Source organism: Prionailurus viverrinus, chromosome A2 (genome assembly GCF_022837055.1).
Source record: "Prionailurus viverrinus isolate Anna chromosome A2, UM_Priviv_1.0, whole genome shotgun sequence".
Lineage (NCBI taxonomy): Eukaryota > Metazoa > Chordata > Mammalia > Carnivora > Felidae > Prionailurus > Prionailurus viverrinus.
The window spans coordinates 723,198-742,103 of NC_062562.1; the positions used below are offsets into that span (position 1 = coordinate 723,198).

The 18,906-nt window shown below is 57.7% G+C and overlaps 1 protein-coding gene across 4 annotated transcripts; it reads right to left on the reverse strand.

Moving 5' to 3' along the window:
- Positions 1-698: 698 nt before the first annotated feature.
- SGTA (small glutamine rich tetratricopeptide repeat co-chaperone alpha) lies at positions 699-17,448 on the reverse strand. Of its 4 annotated transcripts, none has more exons than XM_047847205.1 (12): positions 17,352-17,448; positions 10,324-10,463; positions 9,938-10,044; positions 9,630-9,714; positions 8,529-8,628; positions 7,189-7,293; positions 6,172-6,310; positions 5,432-5,494; positions 4,284-4,321; positions 3,366-3,455; positions 3,011-3,157; positions 699-1,913 (listed from the first exon to the last, which is right to left on the reverse strand). In XM_047847205.1, exons 2-11 carry the CDS (start codon positions 10,421-10,423, stop codon positions 3,043-3,045), a joined length of 942 nt encoding a protein of 313 aa, XP_047703161.1. In that variant the 5' UTR covers positions 10,424-10,463; positions 17,352-17,448; the 3' UTR covers positions 699-1,913; positions 3,011-3,042. The 4 variants fall into 4 exon arrangements, with proteins under 4 accessions (XP_047703161.1, XP_047703180.1, XP_047703150.1 ...); XM_047847224.1 differs by lacking the exon at positions 17,352-17,448 and adding an exon at positions 17,038-17,295 and having other exon boundaries at positions 3,035-3,157; XM_047847194.1 differs by lacking the exon at positions 17,352-17,448 and adding an exon at positions 17,038-17,293.
- Between the last annotated feature and the right edge of the window lie 1,458 nt (positions 17,449-18,906).

Here is an 18,906-nt window from a genome sequence, read left to right on the forward strand (position 1 = left end):
GGCTGGCGAAGCAGCATCCCCGGCTCCCACCTGCTCCATACCAGGAGTGTGGGTGCCACGGCCACAGCCATCCTGACGCAGACCGGTATCCCCAGGGCAGGGCCGCCCGGGCGAGCCCAGAGGAGCCTCACGTGCCCTCGGAGATGCGTGCTAACCTCGTGCTCACGAGAGGGGTGCTCCCCAGGGCAGCCGCAAACCTGGAAACTGGGTCTCTCCACCCATGGATGGAGCAGGTCGCCTGTAGAGTGGGGTCCCCAGGAAGTCCCTGCTGACACAGAGCACTGGGGGGGGGGGCCAGGACGAGCCGCTGGAGGGACAACTTCCCTTGCCTGCAGCAGATATAAAGGGAGGCCCCGGGGGTTACCCAAGGGAGAATGGGTGGACTCTCAGAACACACTAGAGAAGGAACATGGAATAGTCTCCCTGTTCTTGAGAGGCCAGGAGTCCAGGCTGGCCCCTCAGGGGAGGGTTATGGGAGATGAAAACAAGGGAGAGAAAATACAGAACCAGCCCAGAGATTCACTGTTTCTGGAATCGTCTGTGATCTCGGACACAGAAACTGCTTCCGGCCTCGTCACACCAGGCATTGACAAGATTCACACCCAGCATGTGCCAGAGGTAGGCACTCCAGGCTGGGGGCTTCTAGAAACTGGGGGCAAGAGGGTAAGGGTGGCGCCAGAGGTCAATGCAGAGCTGAGCAGAGGTCACGATGTCTATTTATTCCCCACACGTTATGCTTGTCACCATGGCTAGCACTCAAGAGTTAGGACCCATCTTGCCAGACGCGGGACGGACCGCGGTGGCTGGCAGTGGCCCGTCTTCCTACTAGTTACCTACGACACACACGGTACTGGGTCTGCTCGCAGACAGCCGACGACACCAGGGAACCTCGAACGATCCAGTTGTCCACGTCGCTGCTGGTACAGCGGGGCCAGTGGACCTGCCCCCCAACCCCCACCCACCGCCCCCAGCAGAGGCCATGGGGATGTCTGAGGTGGCCTTGTATCCTGGGCAGGTTGCCCACCCTGGAAGCAGCTCTGGTGGCACCAGGGCCCCCCGCCAGCCCCCAGCCCTGAACAGGACAGAACCTGCCAAGAACCTAGACATGTCGGCCAGCAGGGTCACCTGTGGGCAGAAGGGCAGTGGGGCTGGGACACCCAGCTGGGGACGGGCCGGAAGGTCATGATCTGCCCCCTGGGGTCTGTCGGCCACGAGTACTGGGATGAAGGGTCAGAGGAGATGAGATGCGTGTCCATCAAAATGCTCGACTGGAAGTCCCGGTACCTGGTCCTGTGCGCCCCAGGACGGTCCCACCCCTGCTCCTGCTGGGGCGCGAGGCAACGGAAATTGTCATCGAGGAAAATGCATCTGAAGAGCTCCTCACGCGAAAACCCGCAGTCCGAGGGGCAGGGCAGACACTGGCGCCCAGACCGCGGCTGGCAGTGAGCTCATCCGAGCAGGGCGCGGCTGGGGAGGCCAAGGTCGACTCAGAAGTGTCTTCTCACCGGGCTGCGGAGGCCTCTGAAGACAGACCGCGGGGGCTGCAAAACGGGGCTCTGAGAGCCACGGGTGTCCCTGACGTGGCTTGACATAAAACTGGCTGCTTCCTGGACAGGGGCTCGAGAACGACCCCCGCCCTGGAACAGTCTAAAAAATACTTTAGTGACTGGGTTTTCTGGGAGCTGGTCTGCATTCACAGCTTGCTGGCTCTGTTTCGAGAGGGGTCTGGGGGCCATGGGAGACTACAAACAGGGAAGGAAGGATGAAGGGCAAAATAAAAATAATAAAAATCCATCTTAACATGCAGGTCCAATTTCTTTTTCTTTTTCTCTCTTGGGCAGTCCAAGGGGAGAAGACGGCAAAATGCGAGAAGGCTTCCAGTCGGTGGGAAGGAGCTGGCGATGCTGGGAGGGCTGTGGGGAGAGGACACGAGGGCCCAGTCAGGGTGTGGTGGGCACGGTGGAGGCCAGACTTCGGGCGTGGGGATGGGGACGGCTACGGCCCAGGCGGCACCAGCCCTGTGACGCTTCAGCCTAAATCTCTGTGGTTCCGTGGCCCCACGGCCATGTTCAATGGGGTGCGGGGAGGCAGCACCACGTCAGCACAGACACAGAACTGCACTGTAGGTTCTGAGGCCACAGACAGGGAAACATTGGCAGAGGTGTTGTGCAGATGAGCTTACGACATACAACAAATGCAAAATTGATCTTAACTATGTTTCGTTCTATTTTTTAAGAGCGCTAAAAAAAAAAACAACCCAAAAAAACTGGAAAAAAAGTGCCCAAATAACTAACGTTAGGTGTCGTGGGCGGAGAGATCAAAGTTGTTATTCCTGCTTCTTAATATTTTTGTCTTTTAAAATCCTTAAAACTGTTTTTTTGTTTATTTTTTTAATAACTTCTACACCCAGCACGGGGCTGGAGCTCCCGACCCTGAGATTAAGAGTTGCACACTCTGCGACTGAGCCAGCCAGGTGCCCCCGTCCTTCAAAATTTTTAATAGAAAAATCACGGTTAAAGGAGAAATGGGATGATAGAAATGCCCATGCCTCTGGGCGGAAGCCCACTATTCCAGGAGGCAAGGCTAGTGGACACAGGTTGAGGCCAAGGGCCCCTAGGGTGGCCCCGGAGCCAGCCAAGGTGGCCAGGAGCCCTCCGGGACAACCCATTTGTTTTCCAGCTGTCCCTCGTTAACATCCACTCACCACAGACACACATGCACACAAGCTCAGGGGAGCACGGAAGCAAGGGGCCAGGGTGGCCTGTCATCCCACCCCTGGAGACCTCCCTGGCCATCGTGGTGGCCACCCACTCTCTGCAGGCCCTCGGGCAGCAGCAGCCCTGCCCGGGAGTGGTGGGCTTTCAGCCCCTCTCTGTATAAAACCCACCCACAGAAGGGAACTGGGAAGGGAGAGACAGGATTCGGGCAGAAACACCTCGGAAAGGGGCCCGATGGCCCCAGACACCACCCCCAACCTCGTGCACCCGGGTTGTCAAACAAAGGCTCTCACCCCTCATGGCCACAGTGGACTCACATGGGCCATCACTCCTGCTGGTCATCGTTGCTGGCACTGGGGGTCCGACTTCGGATCTGACTTCGGAGCTGTTCTATCAACTCTGGATTCTGCTGCTGCATCTGCTGAGCGAACTGCTGGCCGCTGCAGGAGGGGCGTGCCCGGGCTCAGCTGGTGGCCCCGGGGCACCCTCCCGGCCACTTCCTAGGTGCGTGCCCCCACAGGCAGTGCGGCTACTCACTGGGTCCCAGTAGCGGGGTCTTATCGAGCACCCAGGGACACAGCATTTGTGCTTTTATTCTCGAGGGCGGGCCCCCACCACCCCAGAGTCCCACCAGGCACGTCTACTCACGCCTGGATGAGACTGGCCAGGTCATTCTGTGAGGGGCTGGTGCCAGGAGTCCCCAGGGGGTTGTGGCCGCCCGAAATCATCCCGGACATGCTGCAAGGAGAGAGCCCACGATGTGCACAGACAGCCTGGCCTGCCCGTTCCGGCTGGGTCCTGCTCCTCCTCCTCCAGCTGCTCTCTGCCGCCACCTGGCGGCCCCTCGGGGCCCAGAGCTGCCCAGCCCGCCCGTCCTCTGACAGCCCGTCCTCTGAGAGCAGCTGCTGTGAACGCCACCGGCTCACTCGGGAACACTTGTTTCTGGCTTAAAGACAGTGGTCCTCACGACTGGGGGGCTCCTGGCAGTGAGGGGTGGGGGCTGACCAGGCGTGCTGTTTAGCCCCCACGGCACCTGGTACACACACACACCCCCCTCCCCGAGTGACTGCCCCAATGTTAGCAGTGCTGCCTTCAGAAATTTTGCTTTAAGATTTAACCACAGTCCGGCAATTCTTAAGTGACACAGAATCACCACACGACACAGCAAGTCTACTCCTGGGCATTGGCCCAGAAGAACTGAACACAGGCGCTCACACATGACGCTCAGGGAGGGAACCAGACACGAGAGGCCACACGGGGTGTGAGTCCACGTGTGTGAAACATCCGTAACAGGCTCGTCCACGGATGGGAAGGGGGTTTGTGGGGGCCAGGGACTGCGGGGGGGGGGGGGGTTAAAATGCCTATAATGGGGACAGGACTCTTTTTGGGATAATGGAATGTCCTGAAATTAATCAGCGGTGATGGCTGTACAACACGTTGAAAATGCTTAATGCCTGTGTTGTAAACCTTGAAACAGTTACAACAGGCAGGTTTTAAGTCACGAGTGTCTTGTCACAATGGAAAATGTAACCACAAGAAGGTCAAAGGCACACGGTTGTCACTTACAGCTGCTGAACTTGGGGGTTGTTCATCAGGTTTGACGCCTGCAGAAAGGAACACATGATCAGACACAGCAGGTGCCCAGGGGCTCCTACGCACACGCTTCCCAAGGGCGCTTGGCCTTCCTGACGTGCTTCCATCCCGCGTAAGACTTGTCTTTAAAGAGACTCCCAGGCACCTCGTCATCTCCTACTGGCTGCTTACTCTTTGCTGTGTAGATGTATCCAGATCCGTTTTTCCGGCCAACGGATCTGTCAGCACAGTTGGCCTCTTTTGTTTCCTCGGTTACTATCACTACCCTGCATGCCTGCATTTAAACTTAACTCCTCCTGAAGGTTCTCTCCCTAGGACCGACTTCAGGACTCGGCTGAGTGGGCAGCTAAAGCGGGGTCTTCCTGACGTGGCTCAGGAGGGCTGGCTAAATTCTGTGAAGGGCCAGAGTCAAGGTTCTTGGCCTTATGGGCCCATCCCTGCCCCAACCAGACAGCCATGCTGCCATCCCTGCACGGGTGTGGCCGTGTGCCAACAAAAATACAAAGTGATGCCCGGCCCATCGCCATGCCTGGCTGGCCGCCTCCTGCTGTAGTGGGGATGCTTCTGACGGCCGGAAGGCGCAGGATTTCCCTCTTCTGGACACTTGGAAACCCTGGGCCCTGTGGCCACTGTGAAAGAACTTGCATGTGTGGGACCAGCCCCAAGGACACAGGCGGGTGCCTGCCTTCAAAGGACAGCGCTGCACAGAACAGGTGCTTCGGGACTCAAGTCTCTGGCATGGAAAGGTGGGACCTCCACCTTGGTGGCATCCCGGGCTCCTCGGTGTCTCCTCCTCCGAGGAGCAGGTGCAGCTGTGTGGCTACCAGGGTCTCCGCAGTGTGAGGTGGAAACCGAGCTGGAGAGAGGGATGCTGTTTTCCTGGGTCATGCGACCGTGAGAGGCAGGACCCAGTCTGTCCTTTGTGCTCCATACGGAGGGGGTCTCACTGGGGGCGATGCTGCCCTAGCGACAAGGGTGGTGTCTGGGGACGTCTGTGCCTGTGACGCTGGGGGGCTCCTGGCATCAAGGGGTGGAGCCGGGGATGCTGCTCAGCCCCCAGCGCCCAGGTCATGGCCCCCAGAGGAACCGGAACCCAGGAGAGAGGGGGGAGTGCGGATTACCATGCTCATGAAACTTGGGTTGTTCAGCAGGCCAGCAATGTCAAAGCTGCCGACACCTCCTGTCTGTGGGGAGAAAAGCCCTGGTGAGCGGTCACAGGACCACGGTGGCCGGCCCCGCCCCCGGGAACCAAGAACTGAGACACAACACCCCACGCGGGGCCTGTCCAAATTCTAAGAGGCATACGGCTCAGACATCCCACCGACCAAGTAGCCAGGCCTCGAGGCCAGAGAGCACTTCGTGAAAGGCACAAACCAGTTATGAACAGTTTACAAGAGCGCCGTCCTTCGTGTTCTAGCGTTCCGATGTCTTGGGCCCCCGTGAACCCTGGAGGATGGCCTCTCAGGGTGAGCAATTCCCAGAGAGAGTGAACAGTCACACGCGGGCCACCTTTAGTGCACGAGCCAGTCAGCCATTCCCCAGGGCCCGGCATTCGGCCACCAGGGCTGGCCCCCATACCCCGGACTCTGCTGGAATTGCTCGCCTAGCTGATCCTAAGCCTGCATCCCCTGCCTCCCTGCTCCTCCCCCGGAAACCACCACAGGGGCACTGGCCTCCTGGCCGACCCTGGAGCTCCTGTGTGTGGCCCTGCCTCCCGTTTCCAGGGCCTGTGGGGATAAACTCTTTCCTTTGTGACAGGCAATTCTGTGTCTTCGTCTCCTGCCGGACTGGATTAAGCCGCCAGCCCTGAGTGTCTACCTGGCCTGCCCGCCAGGGCCCTCTCTTCCCCGGGGCCACTCACGGGACTTGGCGTCTCCCTCAACTTCAGCTCCGCTATCTTGAGGTTCGACTTGTAGGTCTCGTTGTCAGGGTCCAGCTCCAAGGCCTTCTTGTAATAGGCCACTGCCTCGGTGTGCTTGTTCAAGCTGGAGAGCGCGAGGCTGGGGGAGAGGCACCGCGACGTGGGGGAGGGCCTGGGAGGCTGCCCGACACCCCAAACCGCTCCAGTGTCGCTGTGGCCAGCGTCCGGTGGGAACGGCACGCGAGGGCCACGGGGGCCGAGAGTACAGGCATATGAAAATTCCAAGGCATAAAGGCTGGTGCCCCAGAGGGACCCTCACAAGGAGCTTGAAGGCCCGAAGCAGGGGACCAGAGGGCGGGGCGGCCAGATGTGGCCTCTGTTCCTGGCACAGAGCTCTTAAAACCCTAAACTTCCTAAGTCATAGGCGTCTCCTGTTCTTTGTAACGAGCCCCTTGAACCCCGTCTGAGTTTATGCCAATGACGTGACTCAGGGTGGGGCTGGTGGCCAGGAAGACCAAATTTCAGATCTGAGTTGGGGGGAATCTCATGGCCCCCAAACTTCTAGGAGGGAGAAGGCTGGAGAGGCTATAAAACTCTTCAACAACGAGATCTGGAGAAGGTCCCCGCTGGTGAAGGTAACCACATGCTGCGAGGGAGGCCACCCCACTCCAGGGGGATCCCCTGCACCCTGCCCTGTGGACCTCTTCGTCTGGCTGTTCACCCGTGTCCCTCGATCAAGCAGGAAGCACGGGCGCGCTCCTGAGTCCCGCGACCTGCTCTCGCAAACCACGGAGGCACGAGAGCGAGAGTGGCAGGAGCCCAGACAGCGGGCGGATCAGAATTCTGGAAGGCCCAGACGTGAGTGGGGCCGAATCCTGACCCTGTGGGGTGTGGCACTTGGTCTGGGCAGAGTCAGGACTGAAGCGAACTGCAGGGGTGATGGGAAGAGGAGGAAGCGCGGGATGCAGGGGAGGGGTCTGGGAAGACAGACACCACACACCGTACGGGCGCACTCACCCCATCCGGCCGTAGGCTTTGCTGTAGGACGGGTCTATGCAGATGGCTCGCTCACAGTCCTGCACGGCCCCTGCGTAGTTCCCCAGTTTGCTGTAGGCCGCCGCTCTGGGGAGACAAAGCGCAGGTCAGGGGTCGTGTGCCTGGCTCGCTGCCACAGAGGGGCCTCAGCTTCCCCGTCTGTCAGGCGGGGCGGACGCGGGGCTGCCGAGGCTTCCGCCTGCGGAGCAGCGGTGCCGGGGCTGCGGCAGCCTGCCGGGGAAACCGAGGCTGAAGGAGGCAGAACGGATCGGCCCAACCCTGCCCCGCACGGGGCGGCGCCACTGTTGGAGGGCCGGCGCCTGTTCTGCGTCACGGAGAACCTACTAGAAAATAACTGATCCGCCACGAGACCCCTGTCCACGCTCTCGACTTGCCGCATTTGATAGTTTTTCTCACTGGGCGTTTTTTAATATTCCCCTTCACGCTTCCCCCAGTTTCTGAAGTACAGAAAGACATCAGCTAGAAAGCACGGGGCGGCTGCGCTGGCAGAAGCGGGGTACAGGACTCTGTACGACGCGCCTACCTTTTCTGTCCACCCGTTTGTGTGATCGCCCCAAAAAGAGAAAGACATTAAAGCGAAAGCAGTTTCGCCCTGGAGACCACGTGGATGACGTCTGGCGCCCCCGCCGGTCTCTGTTCTCCGCTGGTTCCTGTGCCTTTCACACGAACGTGCGATTCTGTCCCACGTCCCATCCAGTCCCCCTCGTCACCAAGAACCACTCGTGAGCAAGAAAGTCCCTACTGGGAGGCTGGGGTGATACGGCGTTCCCGTTCCCTTCAGAAGCACGAGCCAGGGGCGCCTGGGGGCTCAGTCGGTGAAGCGTCCTACTCCTGGTTTCGCCTCAGGTCACGATCTCACGGTTGGCTGCGCTGACAGCACGGAACCTGCTCGGGATTCTCTCTCTGCTCCCCCCCCCCCCCCCCCCCCCGCATACGTTTTGTCTCTCTCTCTCTCTCTCAAAATCACTAAACATTAAACAACTTAACTAAAGTACAAGCCAGATGCAACTCTTCACAGTTGGCGACGATGCTGATGTGAACACAGGAACGAAACGCCACCCAAGCGTTAGCTTATTTCTCGTCGCAACACCCGCGTGGAGGATGGTGCTCCCTAATTTTAAGGCCGCTGTCAACGCTTACTGACACATTCCTGGCCACCTGCCACTGACTGCTTCTCAGGGGCTGCGGCGTCACAACCCCTAGGGGACTGTTTGGACACCTCTCCTGGTCTCCTGGGGACACGCGACCTGCCTGCCCAGGCCCCACGTGAGTCCCCGCCCCGCGTGAGCCCCGCCTGGTACCTGTTACAGAAATAGACGGCGTTGGCGGGGTTCAGCTCGATGGCTTTCCCGTAGAAGTGCACGGCAGCTTCAAAGTTTTCTACTTTCATCTGCTCGTTTCCTAAAAACAAAGGAAAACTGGTGACCCCCGCTGTTCACACGAGACCCGAGGGCTCTGACACGCGGGCTCCGCTCTCCCGGGCGTCTGTGGGAAGGCGTGAGGAGAGCCTCGGGCGGGACGCAGCGCTCAGTCGCTCAGGGCGGTGGCAGGGGAGAAGGGGGCGGCTGCGTCCGGCATCTCGGGGCTCGTGGCCCAAGCCAGCACCCAGTGAGGACAACCGTCACTGCTTGTGACATCTGGAGACAAGTCTCCGACGCCCTCACTTCTGCTTCTCCCCTCAGAAACAGCCAAGTTTAACGAGATGTAACTCACATAACATAAAACTCACATTTTCAAAGTGTGCAGCTCGATGGTTTTTAAAATATTCAGTTGTCCATCACTGTAGTCACTTCCAGAACATTCCCTCTCCCCTAAAGAAAGCTCCGTCCCCATCAGCCATAGCCCGCTCTCCTCCCCCAGCACCCACAAACCACCCCCTCCTGTCCACGGATGAGCCTGTTCTGGACGTTTCACACACGTGGACTCACACCCCGTGTGGCCTCTCGTGTCTGGTTCCCTCCCTGAGCGTCGTGTGTTCAGGGTCCATCTGCCGGGCGGCGGGTGTGGGCGCCTCGCTCCTGCTGGCGGCTGAGTGATGTTCCTGACTATGGATGTGTCACGTTTTGTTTATCCCTTTTACTGGTCTGTGGACATATGGGCTGTTCTCCCTTTTTGCTGCTGTGGATACGCGCCTGCATTTCTCCTGGGCCCACGGCTCTGCCCGGGAGGGGAGAGGCCGGGCCACACACCACGCCATCGGGTGACCGCATACTGTCAGAACGCCTTCCACGGCGACGGCCCGCTTACACCCCCACCAGCCGCGTCGGGGGCTCCACCCTGTGCACATCCTCACATCCGCGCGTTCTGCGGCCCCCGGCCCCCAAGCCCATGTGCCGTGGTGCTGCGTGACAGCAAGCCCCCCGGCTGCCACACCCTGGGGACCGGCCCGCCTTGTCTCTCACCTTCGGTTTTGAGGCGCTCTGCCTCCGCCGAGTCCTCCTCTGAAGGCGGAGTTCGCTCAGGGCTCCTCAGGTCCTGGGGCGCCTCCTGGGTCCAAGGCAGGGATGAGCTGTCTAACGGGCGGCCCTGCCGTCTTCCTCCTCCCAGCCCCGCACCTCTGGCCGCCCTCCTGCTCAGGCCGCCTGAGAGGGCAGCTGAGCTCCGAGGGAGACGCCTTGGGCCAGGTGGCCGGGTCGCGCCCCCATCTGCCCTGCCCACAGGCCTGGCACCGGCACTTGTTACTGTTGTTCTGGGAAGCCCAGGGGCTCACCCTGCCCGCGGCGGCTGCTTCAAATATTTCCGGAAGAGTCTGAGGGAGAGCAAGGTCGCTGTCCTCCACGGTCACCCCAAAAGCAGTCTCCAGGCACTGGATCGCAACTGTGAGGGAGAACAGAGGTGTTTTCTTCTGAACACAATCCCGACTTTGTGACTTTGGGGGTCAGATGGCCTCCCCACCCTCAGCCCCACGTGGCTTCCAGGCACCGTGGGTGCCCTACCCCCTCTTTCAAGACAGCCTTTCTCTGATCACTGGAGTCACACACATGCGGTAGTGGTGGAGAACGTTCTGGAACCGCACCTCGATGAAAGATGGTTAGTGGCGAGAATACCTGCGGGAGACTAGGGTCTGCACGGCGGGAAGGAGGGAGGGCAGCGTACCTTCCAAGCTCTCCTGGGCGTCGGACGAGAGCCCCCCATGCCGCAGCTGGTCATGCAGGAACCGGATAATGGCGTAGGCCAGGCGCTTCTTGTTATCCATCTTGTGACAGGAAGAGACAACGCCCAGGGGTTCTCGGGATCTGTGGACCGAAGCAGAGGGCATGCGGGCAGTGCCCCTCCCCCCTGTGCCTGGGGTGCCTGGTGCTCTACGCCCCTGGACTGCTGGGCCCTGGCTCGCCAGGCCTGGCCCTGCGGAAGCCGCTTCAGGCACACGAAACAATTTAATCTGAATGACAAGTGAGGGCAAATGGTTACGACCCCCATTTCACGGATGAGATGCTGGGGCTTTCAGGGGCAGAGGACTGCTCCAGCCTCCTGCCTCCTTGTTCTAAGTTTTTTTTCAGGTTTGCTTATTTTTTGAGAGAGACAGAGACAGACAGAGAAAGAGAGGATCCCAAGCAGGTTCCATGCTGTGAGCACAGAGCCCAACTCGGAGCTCGATTCCATGAGATGAAGACCTGAGCCAAAATCAAGAGCAGGACGCTGGAACAACCAAGCCCCCCAGGCAACCCTGCCTCCTTACTGTAAAGAAAGTGACGTGGCCCTAACCATCAGCACCCTTTCACAGACTGAGTGGCACACGGGGGCTCCTGGGGGTGTGGAGGGCCAGACTGCCAGCACTACTCCTGCAGGTCTATGAACCCCGGGTTTTGCGCTAAGCACAAGGCGGACCACAGTCCCACCTGCCTTTCCATTCAGGCTGAGAAAACAAACTGACAGTTCTCCAAGTCCTGACACCCCCGAGGGATAGGAGGGGGTCGGACAAGTGTTGTGGGGGGCAGGGAGCAGTGGGGGGATGGGCTGGGGTCGGGGGAGGGCCCAGAGGCCCCGGTCCCTTTCCTGGCAGCCAGAGAGCCTTTTCTTGGTCCCTCCACGATGTGCTGGATTCCCAGGCCAGGAGTGACCCTGCCCCAGGGACTGTGGACCAGGTTTGGGGAAATCGGTGGCCATCACAACGGGGTGCTCCCAGTGTTGAGTGGTGAGGACCTGGGATGCTGTTTAGCTCCCTGGCACCGAGGATGTCCCCGTGATGGGAGAGCTCTCTGGCTCCAGCATAAGCAGTACCCAGGGGAGAGCCCTGGTGTGGAACGATCTGGTGGGAGGGGTCCGCCACCTGGAGGCCTATGATGGGCCAAGCACTGTACGTAACACCATCTCCTTCCCTCTGGACCATGACCTCCACGGTCGCTCCCACTGAGAAGGGCACCAGGTGGGGGCTGGGGGTCCACAAGGAGCAGCCGGCCCGAGACGGCTCAAGTCCACCCGTGCAGCCAGAACCCGCAGCACGAAGCACCTTGGTTTCCCCAAAATGCCTCTGTGCCCCGCAGAACCAGGAAGAGTCAGTCATTAGGCCCCAGGCTCTACAAACTGGCTGGCATCAGACTCAGATGATGTGAATATGCAGACGGCTGGTCAGGGCAAGCTCTGTCAAGACCCCTGGCGCTGGCTGGCCTCAGAGACCTGTCTCTGGTTCACGGGAACCTACGTCCATCAACAGCTGCTTCGTTCGTAAAGGCGGGGGAACCAGACACGAGAGGCCACAAGGATGTGACTCCACGTGTGTGAAACGTCCAGAACAGGCGCATCCATAGACAGGAAGGGGGTTCGTGGGGGCTGGGGAGGGATGGCTGATGGGGACACAGTTTCTTTTTGAGGTGGAACGTTCTGGACTTAGAAAAAGCTGATGGTTCCACAGCAGTGTGAATCTACCGAAATCCGCTGTTTTAAGGTATACGGGTCATATCTCAATTTTAAGTAAGGAAAAAACTTAAAACACTTGTTGCATAAAACTGGCGAGGGAATTAAAGTTAAAGCTGGTAATGAGTGCCCCCCTCCTCCCCACCCGCTCCCATTTCTGGACACAGTGACCCTTTACCCAGCAAGTAAGTGCCTTTGGCTGAAGAGCCTCCCCAGAACTGCAAGGTCTGGGATCAGGATGGGCCGCCAGAGCCTATAGGACAGCCAGCCAGTCCCGGCCCTGAAGACCTTAGGAGACACAGAGGGACCCACAGAGATCAACCACCACCACCCACTCATCTCGGGGGAAGCCTCAAAAGGGGAGTCACGCTCCCCAGCTAAGAGGGCACAGAGAGCAAACCAGTCTGCTGACCGCCAGATCTAAAAAGAACAGACACAAGCTGCCAAAAACGTCAAAATGTTTTCATTTTAGGTATTTGTTTTGACAGCATTATTTACAATAGCTGAAAGATAGGGGCGCCTGGGCGGCTCAGTCGGTGGAGCATCTGACTTTGGCTCAGGGCATGATCTCGCGGTTCGTGTCGGGGCTGCTGCTGTCAGCTCAGACCCTGCTTTGGAGCTTCTGTCCTCCTCTCTCTCTCCGCCCCTCCCCCGTTCAAGCTCTCTCCCTCAAAAATAAGTTTATCACACACACAAAAAGAGTAGACTGAGGAAGGAAATCCGGTCTTTAGCAGAAGTCTGCCCCCCCCCGGACCAAGTGGTGAAGCTGGGGGCGGGGGTGCTGTGTATGAGACTATCAAGGCTCATGGAGGCAAGGGTTCAAAAAACTAAAAGACCAAGTCACCCTCCTTTCTGTGCCCCTGGCCCTTGGAACCTCAGGGCGTTTGCACGTGAGGATCCCTTGTCCCCACTGGATTTGAGGCACTCTGGCCTGATCTCCCCAGGATAAGCTCTCACTGCCTGCTTCCTGGGCTTCACCTGGTCTGTCGCTTGATCTTCTCCCAAATGGTGGCCCCTCCAAAGGGATTCGCCGTCAAGAGGTCAGAGCGCCCCCTGGAGCCTGCCCTGGGCCTGGGAGGACAAGGGCCTGGAGTCAGCCTCAGGCTCAGCCATTTCTGCCCCATGCCAGTTTCAGGTCACTTTCCCCACTCCTAAGCTAAGGACCGCTTTGTCCCAGCCGATACCCTCACTTTCCTCTCCTATGAGATGGGGTAACGGAGATGTCCTTAACAGCTGTTCCAAGAACTTCTGACCTACGGGGCATGTGGGTGGCTCAGTCGGTTGAGCATACGACTGGCTCAGGTCCTGATCTTGTGGTTCCTGAGTGTGCTGTCAGCACAGAATCTGCTTCAGATCCTGTCCCCACTCTCTGCCCCTCCCCAACTTGTGCTCTCTCAAAAAATAAATGTGGAAAAAAAAAAAAAAAGACCTAACTCGGGTTTTCTCCACTATTGCTATCCGGGGTAAGATCATTCTTTGCTGTGTGTGTGTGCATGTGTGTGTGTGTGTGTGTGTGTGTGTGGCGGGGGGATGTCCTGTTCACTGCAGAGTTTAACAGCATCCCTGGTCTCTGTCCAGGGTACCCCGAGGCGGGGGGCAGAATCACCCCCCAAGGGACACCCCCAGGAGTCTCTGTGTTCTGTAAGCATCTGACTACTGAGGTCCTGGGATGCTGCACATATAGAAATACGCACAAACAGCGGAGGGAGGGAGGGTGACCCACAGGCACCAGGGCGGCCCTGGTTTCTACCCTCTGACCCCTGGGGACTTACTCTGGTGTCTAGTGTGGGCAGGGACTAGACTCAGTATTTTCCCAAATAATCAATGCAGGGTCTCTCCCGCTCAGCACTGCTGACCTTAGGAGCAGGTCGCTCTCCGTGGGGATGTCCCCATCCCCCTCGATGCCAGGAGCACCTCCTTCCACAGTGGTAACCACCACAGATGTCCCCAGACATGGCCAAACCCCCCAGTGAAAGTCACTGGAAGACTCTAAGTCAGTACAAGTCAGACTTTTCTGGCCAAATGACTTTGCTGCCCACTTTCTGAAAACCTGCTTGCGCAACATTTTGGGTTTCAGGCCTGCAGCAGAGGGAGCATGGGTCTGCTCTCGAGGACTACTTCCCCAAGGTGCGACAAGGACCCACAGGGCCTCTGACACAGGTGGTCCACAGAACTGTCGCTTCTTTGCGAGACAGTTTGCAAATCTCACTTCCACGCAGGGGTTTTGGGACGAGCGAGCCTTCTGCTCGCCACAAAGTGAGGCCCAGCAAAACACTTTCCCTCGACTCCCACCAGGCACCCGGAACAATCACGACTTGTAGGGTTTTGGCCACTGGACAAAATTCTCAAAAGCAGCCCGCTCTCCGAACAGTGAGTGCTTTATGAGCTCTCAGGAAGCACCACGGAGGGCCCAGTTCGGGTGAGCCTGGTAAGGGTGGACGGACAGAGTCCCAGGGTGTGGCAGGGTCCTGGGGCCAGCCCCGCTGGTGGTCCTCACAATCCTTCCGGCTCTCAGTCCACCTTTTCATTTCATCATTAAACAACGAAAAAATCAGCCTCTGTTCCTTTTATTTCCGAGCCTAGAATTGGAGGAAGGGGAAAAAACGGCATGCCTCGCTAAAATGAGCAAGGCCTTGGTGCGCCTGGGTGGCTCAGTCAGTCAAGTGCGCAACTTCAGCTCAGGTCACGATCTCGCGGTTAGAGGGTTCAAGGGTTCGAGGGTCACGTCGGGCTCCGTGCCGACAGCTCAGAGCCTGGAGCCTCTTCGTCTGTGTCTCCCTCTCTCTCTGCCCCTCCCCCGCTCATGCTCCGTCTCTCAAAAATAAACAAGCGTTAAAAAAAATAAAAAGTGAGGCCTCCCCCCACCTCGGGAGCTGAACCGCCCGCTGCCGCTGCCGAGGGCTTTCCGCCTCCATCCTGAAGCCAGAGCCCTGCTCACAGACAGCAGTGTGCAAAGTCAGTGCTCTACTCCTGTGTCTCAACCTAGCACACCTCCAGTGTCCGAGCAGGGCCGTCTCAAGGCTTGAGCCCACGACCCTCGCCGCAGCCCTGTGTTCTTCTAAAATGCCACCAGAATGCCCTGTACGCTTTAAAACCGTCAAAAGCCCCCCGAGATGTCACGCGTGTGCGCATGAGGCCCTCTGCCAAACCCTCAGGGGCTCCACTCAAACACAACTGCTCCAACCCGTCTGGAAACTCTAACTCCCTTCAATACCGAGCCGCAAGGTTGCTGCCTCAGAGCTAGACGCCCTCTTTTTTGGCAAAGTCCAAGTAGCAGTCTTATCACGGGCTTAGTGGGCTTTGAAACTCCTTGGTCTGTCATCTGTCCCCTGCCCTTGCCCCGACTATGAGCCACTGGACAGACACCTTCCCTTTGAACCCCAGCGCTGAGCAGTGTTTGATCCATACAGTCTCGGGAAAATGTTAGATCCCTGTCAGATTCAGAGCCACCTGACCAAGTTCTTTGGGAAGAGCAGAAGAGACAACAAACCTTGGGTCTTGCCTCCCTACTAAAATTCCCTTTATTCCTTCAACCCTCTTCCCGAGTATTTCCCACAGGGGCCAGTGCTGGCTCTTGGCAAAAAAAATAAAATAAAAATGTAGGGTCCAAGTTAAGACCACAGCTCTCCATCTGAGGTGGAGCTTATAACCCTATCTTTGGAGCTGGCTCACCCTTCCAATAAGACCAAATTACAAGCCTCAGGCAAAATCCTTGGAGTGTTGAGCACCTTCCAGGCCCGAGCTCAGTGCAGTTCACACAATGGCTTATGGAGGGGATAGGTGATCGTGTTCTGAAAAGGGCCCAAGTAAGCTTCCCGGGCCACAGGGTTTCTGTGGCAACCACTCAACTTTCCTCTTGTGCATCAGCAGCCACGGTTAAGGGGTCTGTGATGGAGGCGTGGCTTCGTTCAGGAAAACAAGCTGCAGCTGCGTCTGGCCCCCCCAATCACAGTTTGCTGGGACCTTGGCTTGTCTACCCCGTCGGCATTTTACAGAAAAAAAAAACACGGACACTAGAAAGATGGGGGTGCCACTCAAGGTCACCCAGCTAAGACACAAACCCGGACTTTTGAACCCAGCAGTCTGACTCCAGAGCCTCCACTCCAAGTGCGCTTTCCTCTCCCCACCAAACGTGCACAGGATGTCTTGGGGTTCATCTCACCAACCCCATGTACACAGCTCATGCTGGCGAAGACTCACTGGTCTGGAGCAGGGCTTAACTTCTGCACTGAGGACACTGTGGACCGTTCATGGACCGTCCTAGGCACCGCAGGGTGTTGAGCATCACCCTGGCCCCACCCACTCGGCGCCAAGATCACACCCAGTCGTGACAACAAATGTCCCCCAGACACCGCCCTGTGTCCCCCAGGGTGACAGAACCACCGGTCTGGGGAGAGGAAAAGCAGACAGAATAATCAGAGATGGAAAACTAAAGGGCACGGGAAGATCCTGCAGCCTGAGGGCTGCGGGCTGCGCACACGTTTTCTGACACCTAATAAGAAACCTAGCGGTTCTCCAGCATGCTCTTAACAAGCAGCAGGAGCCTGGTCACAGAACGTTCTGTTTACTTAACCTCAGAGTGACCCTAAGAAGCGCATTCTCCTACGGCCCCTATGCTAGAAGGAAAGCGCTGCTCGGAGAGGCAAGCGACTTCCTCAAGCTCACACAGCCAGCGAGAGGTGGTGGGGCTGACTCTTCCCGCCTTTAGGTCAATATACAGAAGCCCCTAACACCTGCTGACCCCACTGAGCTCTCGCTTTGCGCCGGTCCCTGTGGCTTCAATCTTCCCAAGGGCCACCGCCCCCACCCACAAACATCAGACAAGGACCGTGACTACACCCGTTTTACAGAGGGGGAAAATGAGGCTCCGGGAACCCAAGAGGCTGGCCAGGTCAGCCAGGTGGAGAGTGGCGGCGCTGGGACAGGACACCGACCGGAGCCCCACTAACGGGATACCTGATTCAAAGGGACCGTATTTCCGGGCAGAAGACACCTTCGTTGCTTGCGGGGCACTTTCACTTGCAGTTTCACCTCGAACCAGCACTTGCCGGGCCTCGGGTCCGGGTGAGGCGGACCAGGACTGGCGAGGGCCTGCCCGACGCCGCCCTGCCTCAGTTTCCCCTTCGCGCCGCCCACTCACAGCACCCAGCGGACCGCGGCCACCCCAGCCCCAGCCCCAGCTCTCTTTACGGGCCTTTGAGCCCCGGGAGCTCCAAGCCGCGGACCCTAAGCCCGTCTGGCTCAGCACCGAACACCCCCCCCCCACTCACCTCACTGGCGGCCGAACGCCGACCCGCCGACGGCTGCGCCTGCGCACCGCAGCGCTACCCGGCCCCGCCCCCGGCCGCGACGCTTGCGCGGAAGGAGGCGGTGCTCGTTGGCTTTCATTCTGCGCAGGCGCGTCAATTATCAAGACGGGCGTGGGGAGAAGTGACGTAATTCAGACGTTGGAGGGGGGGTTGGGAGGGGCTAGCTGGTCGTTAGGGCAACTGACCTCTGCGACCGATTGGAGGCCGGAAATCAGGACTGTCGTTCCCTCCCGAGCGGTAACAGCGCGGTGCATCGTGGGACAGTGGCGGACTCCCGCGCGTTTGGCAGAGCCGGTCACGTGGCACCGAGCCGGCCACGTGGGGTGGCTCAGTTTGGTACCTGGCGCCCAGAGCAGCGCAGGGGCTCTGTGAATGCCAGTGACTGTTACACGCTATGTTTTACGTTTATTCACCCACCCATCCACCCGCGCGGCCACAAATGCATTCTTTCATTCATTCCATCTCTAAGACGTAAAGGAATACAGATATATTTGTTTACAGCAGGTGCCTAATAGTCAGCAAATGTTTTGCAAAGCAACTATCAAAACCAGGAAAGTGCCTGCTCTCGTTACTCCTACTGGGGTTGACGAACTCGTAAACTAGCATGTAAATTAACACCTTTCGCTTGATGATAAAACGGCGTGCGGTGATTATGATTGGGGAGGTAATCTGGCTGTGATGGTTAAGGAAGATCTTTCTTGTAGATGTGGATTTGGAGGATGAGGCAAAAAAAACCTCCCAAGTATGGGGTGCCTGGGTGGCTCAGTTGGTTAAGCATCTGACTCTGGGTTTCGGCTCAGGTCTTGATCTCATGGCTCCTGAATTAAAGCCCTAGGCTCTGGGCTGACAGTACGGAGCCTACCAGGGATTCTCTCTCCCTCTTTCTCTCTTCACCTCCCTCACTTAAGCACTCTCTCTCTAAAGAAAAAAAAAAAAAAAAAAAAAAAAAAAAAAAAACCTTAAAAAAAACCTCCAGGTATGGAGAACAGTGGAAATGATTATTAAGTAGGATAAAATTTGCTGTGCTTAATAAAAGGTGAGCGATGAGGAGGACGGTCTCTAGGAAGACCCACAACTGACCACCGTTAAAGTTGCAAGAAGGATTCTCCGAATTCACTTTTATCCTATTTAAAACGCATGCATGTTTAAAGCCCGGGGATTTAATTTCTTTTGCAGAAATAAGGGGAGTGTGTTTTTTGGCCATTTTAGTTCTGGTATGTTTTTCTTCCTGGACGCCTTAGATCAAGATTTCGTTTTTCGTTTTAATGGACAATAATTACAGGTTAGGATACTGCACCGTCTCAAAACACCTGTTGTTTGAACTCGTGGATTCATTTTCTGAAGCTTTCCCGATTTTTTTTTTTAAAAGTGTGTTTAATTGATTCACCGGATTCTGCTGGTACTCGTGGAGCGCCTCATCTTCGTTAGGTGCAGGAAGCTGGGCAGGATGCTGGTTGGGATAATCTACAAAAAGAGCCTGAGACGAGGATGGTAAGGGATCACTAACGTGATCCTT

Excerpts from the sequence above, each read along its gene's own strand:
- SGTA (XM_047847205.1), bottom strand. The coding sequence starts at position 10,423 with ATGGATAACAAGAAGCGCCTGGCCTACGCCATTATCCGGTTCCTGCAT. Across the intron at positions 5,495-6,171 it reads TGAGGGAGACGCCAAGTCCC|ACAGGAGGTGTCGGCAGCTT; the intron begins GTGAGTGGCCCC and ends TTCTCCCCACAG. Across the intron at positions 4,322-5,431 it reads ACCCAAGTTTCATGAGCATG|GCGTCAAACCTGATGAACAA; the intron begins GTAATCCGCACT and ends TCCTTTCTGCAG.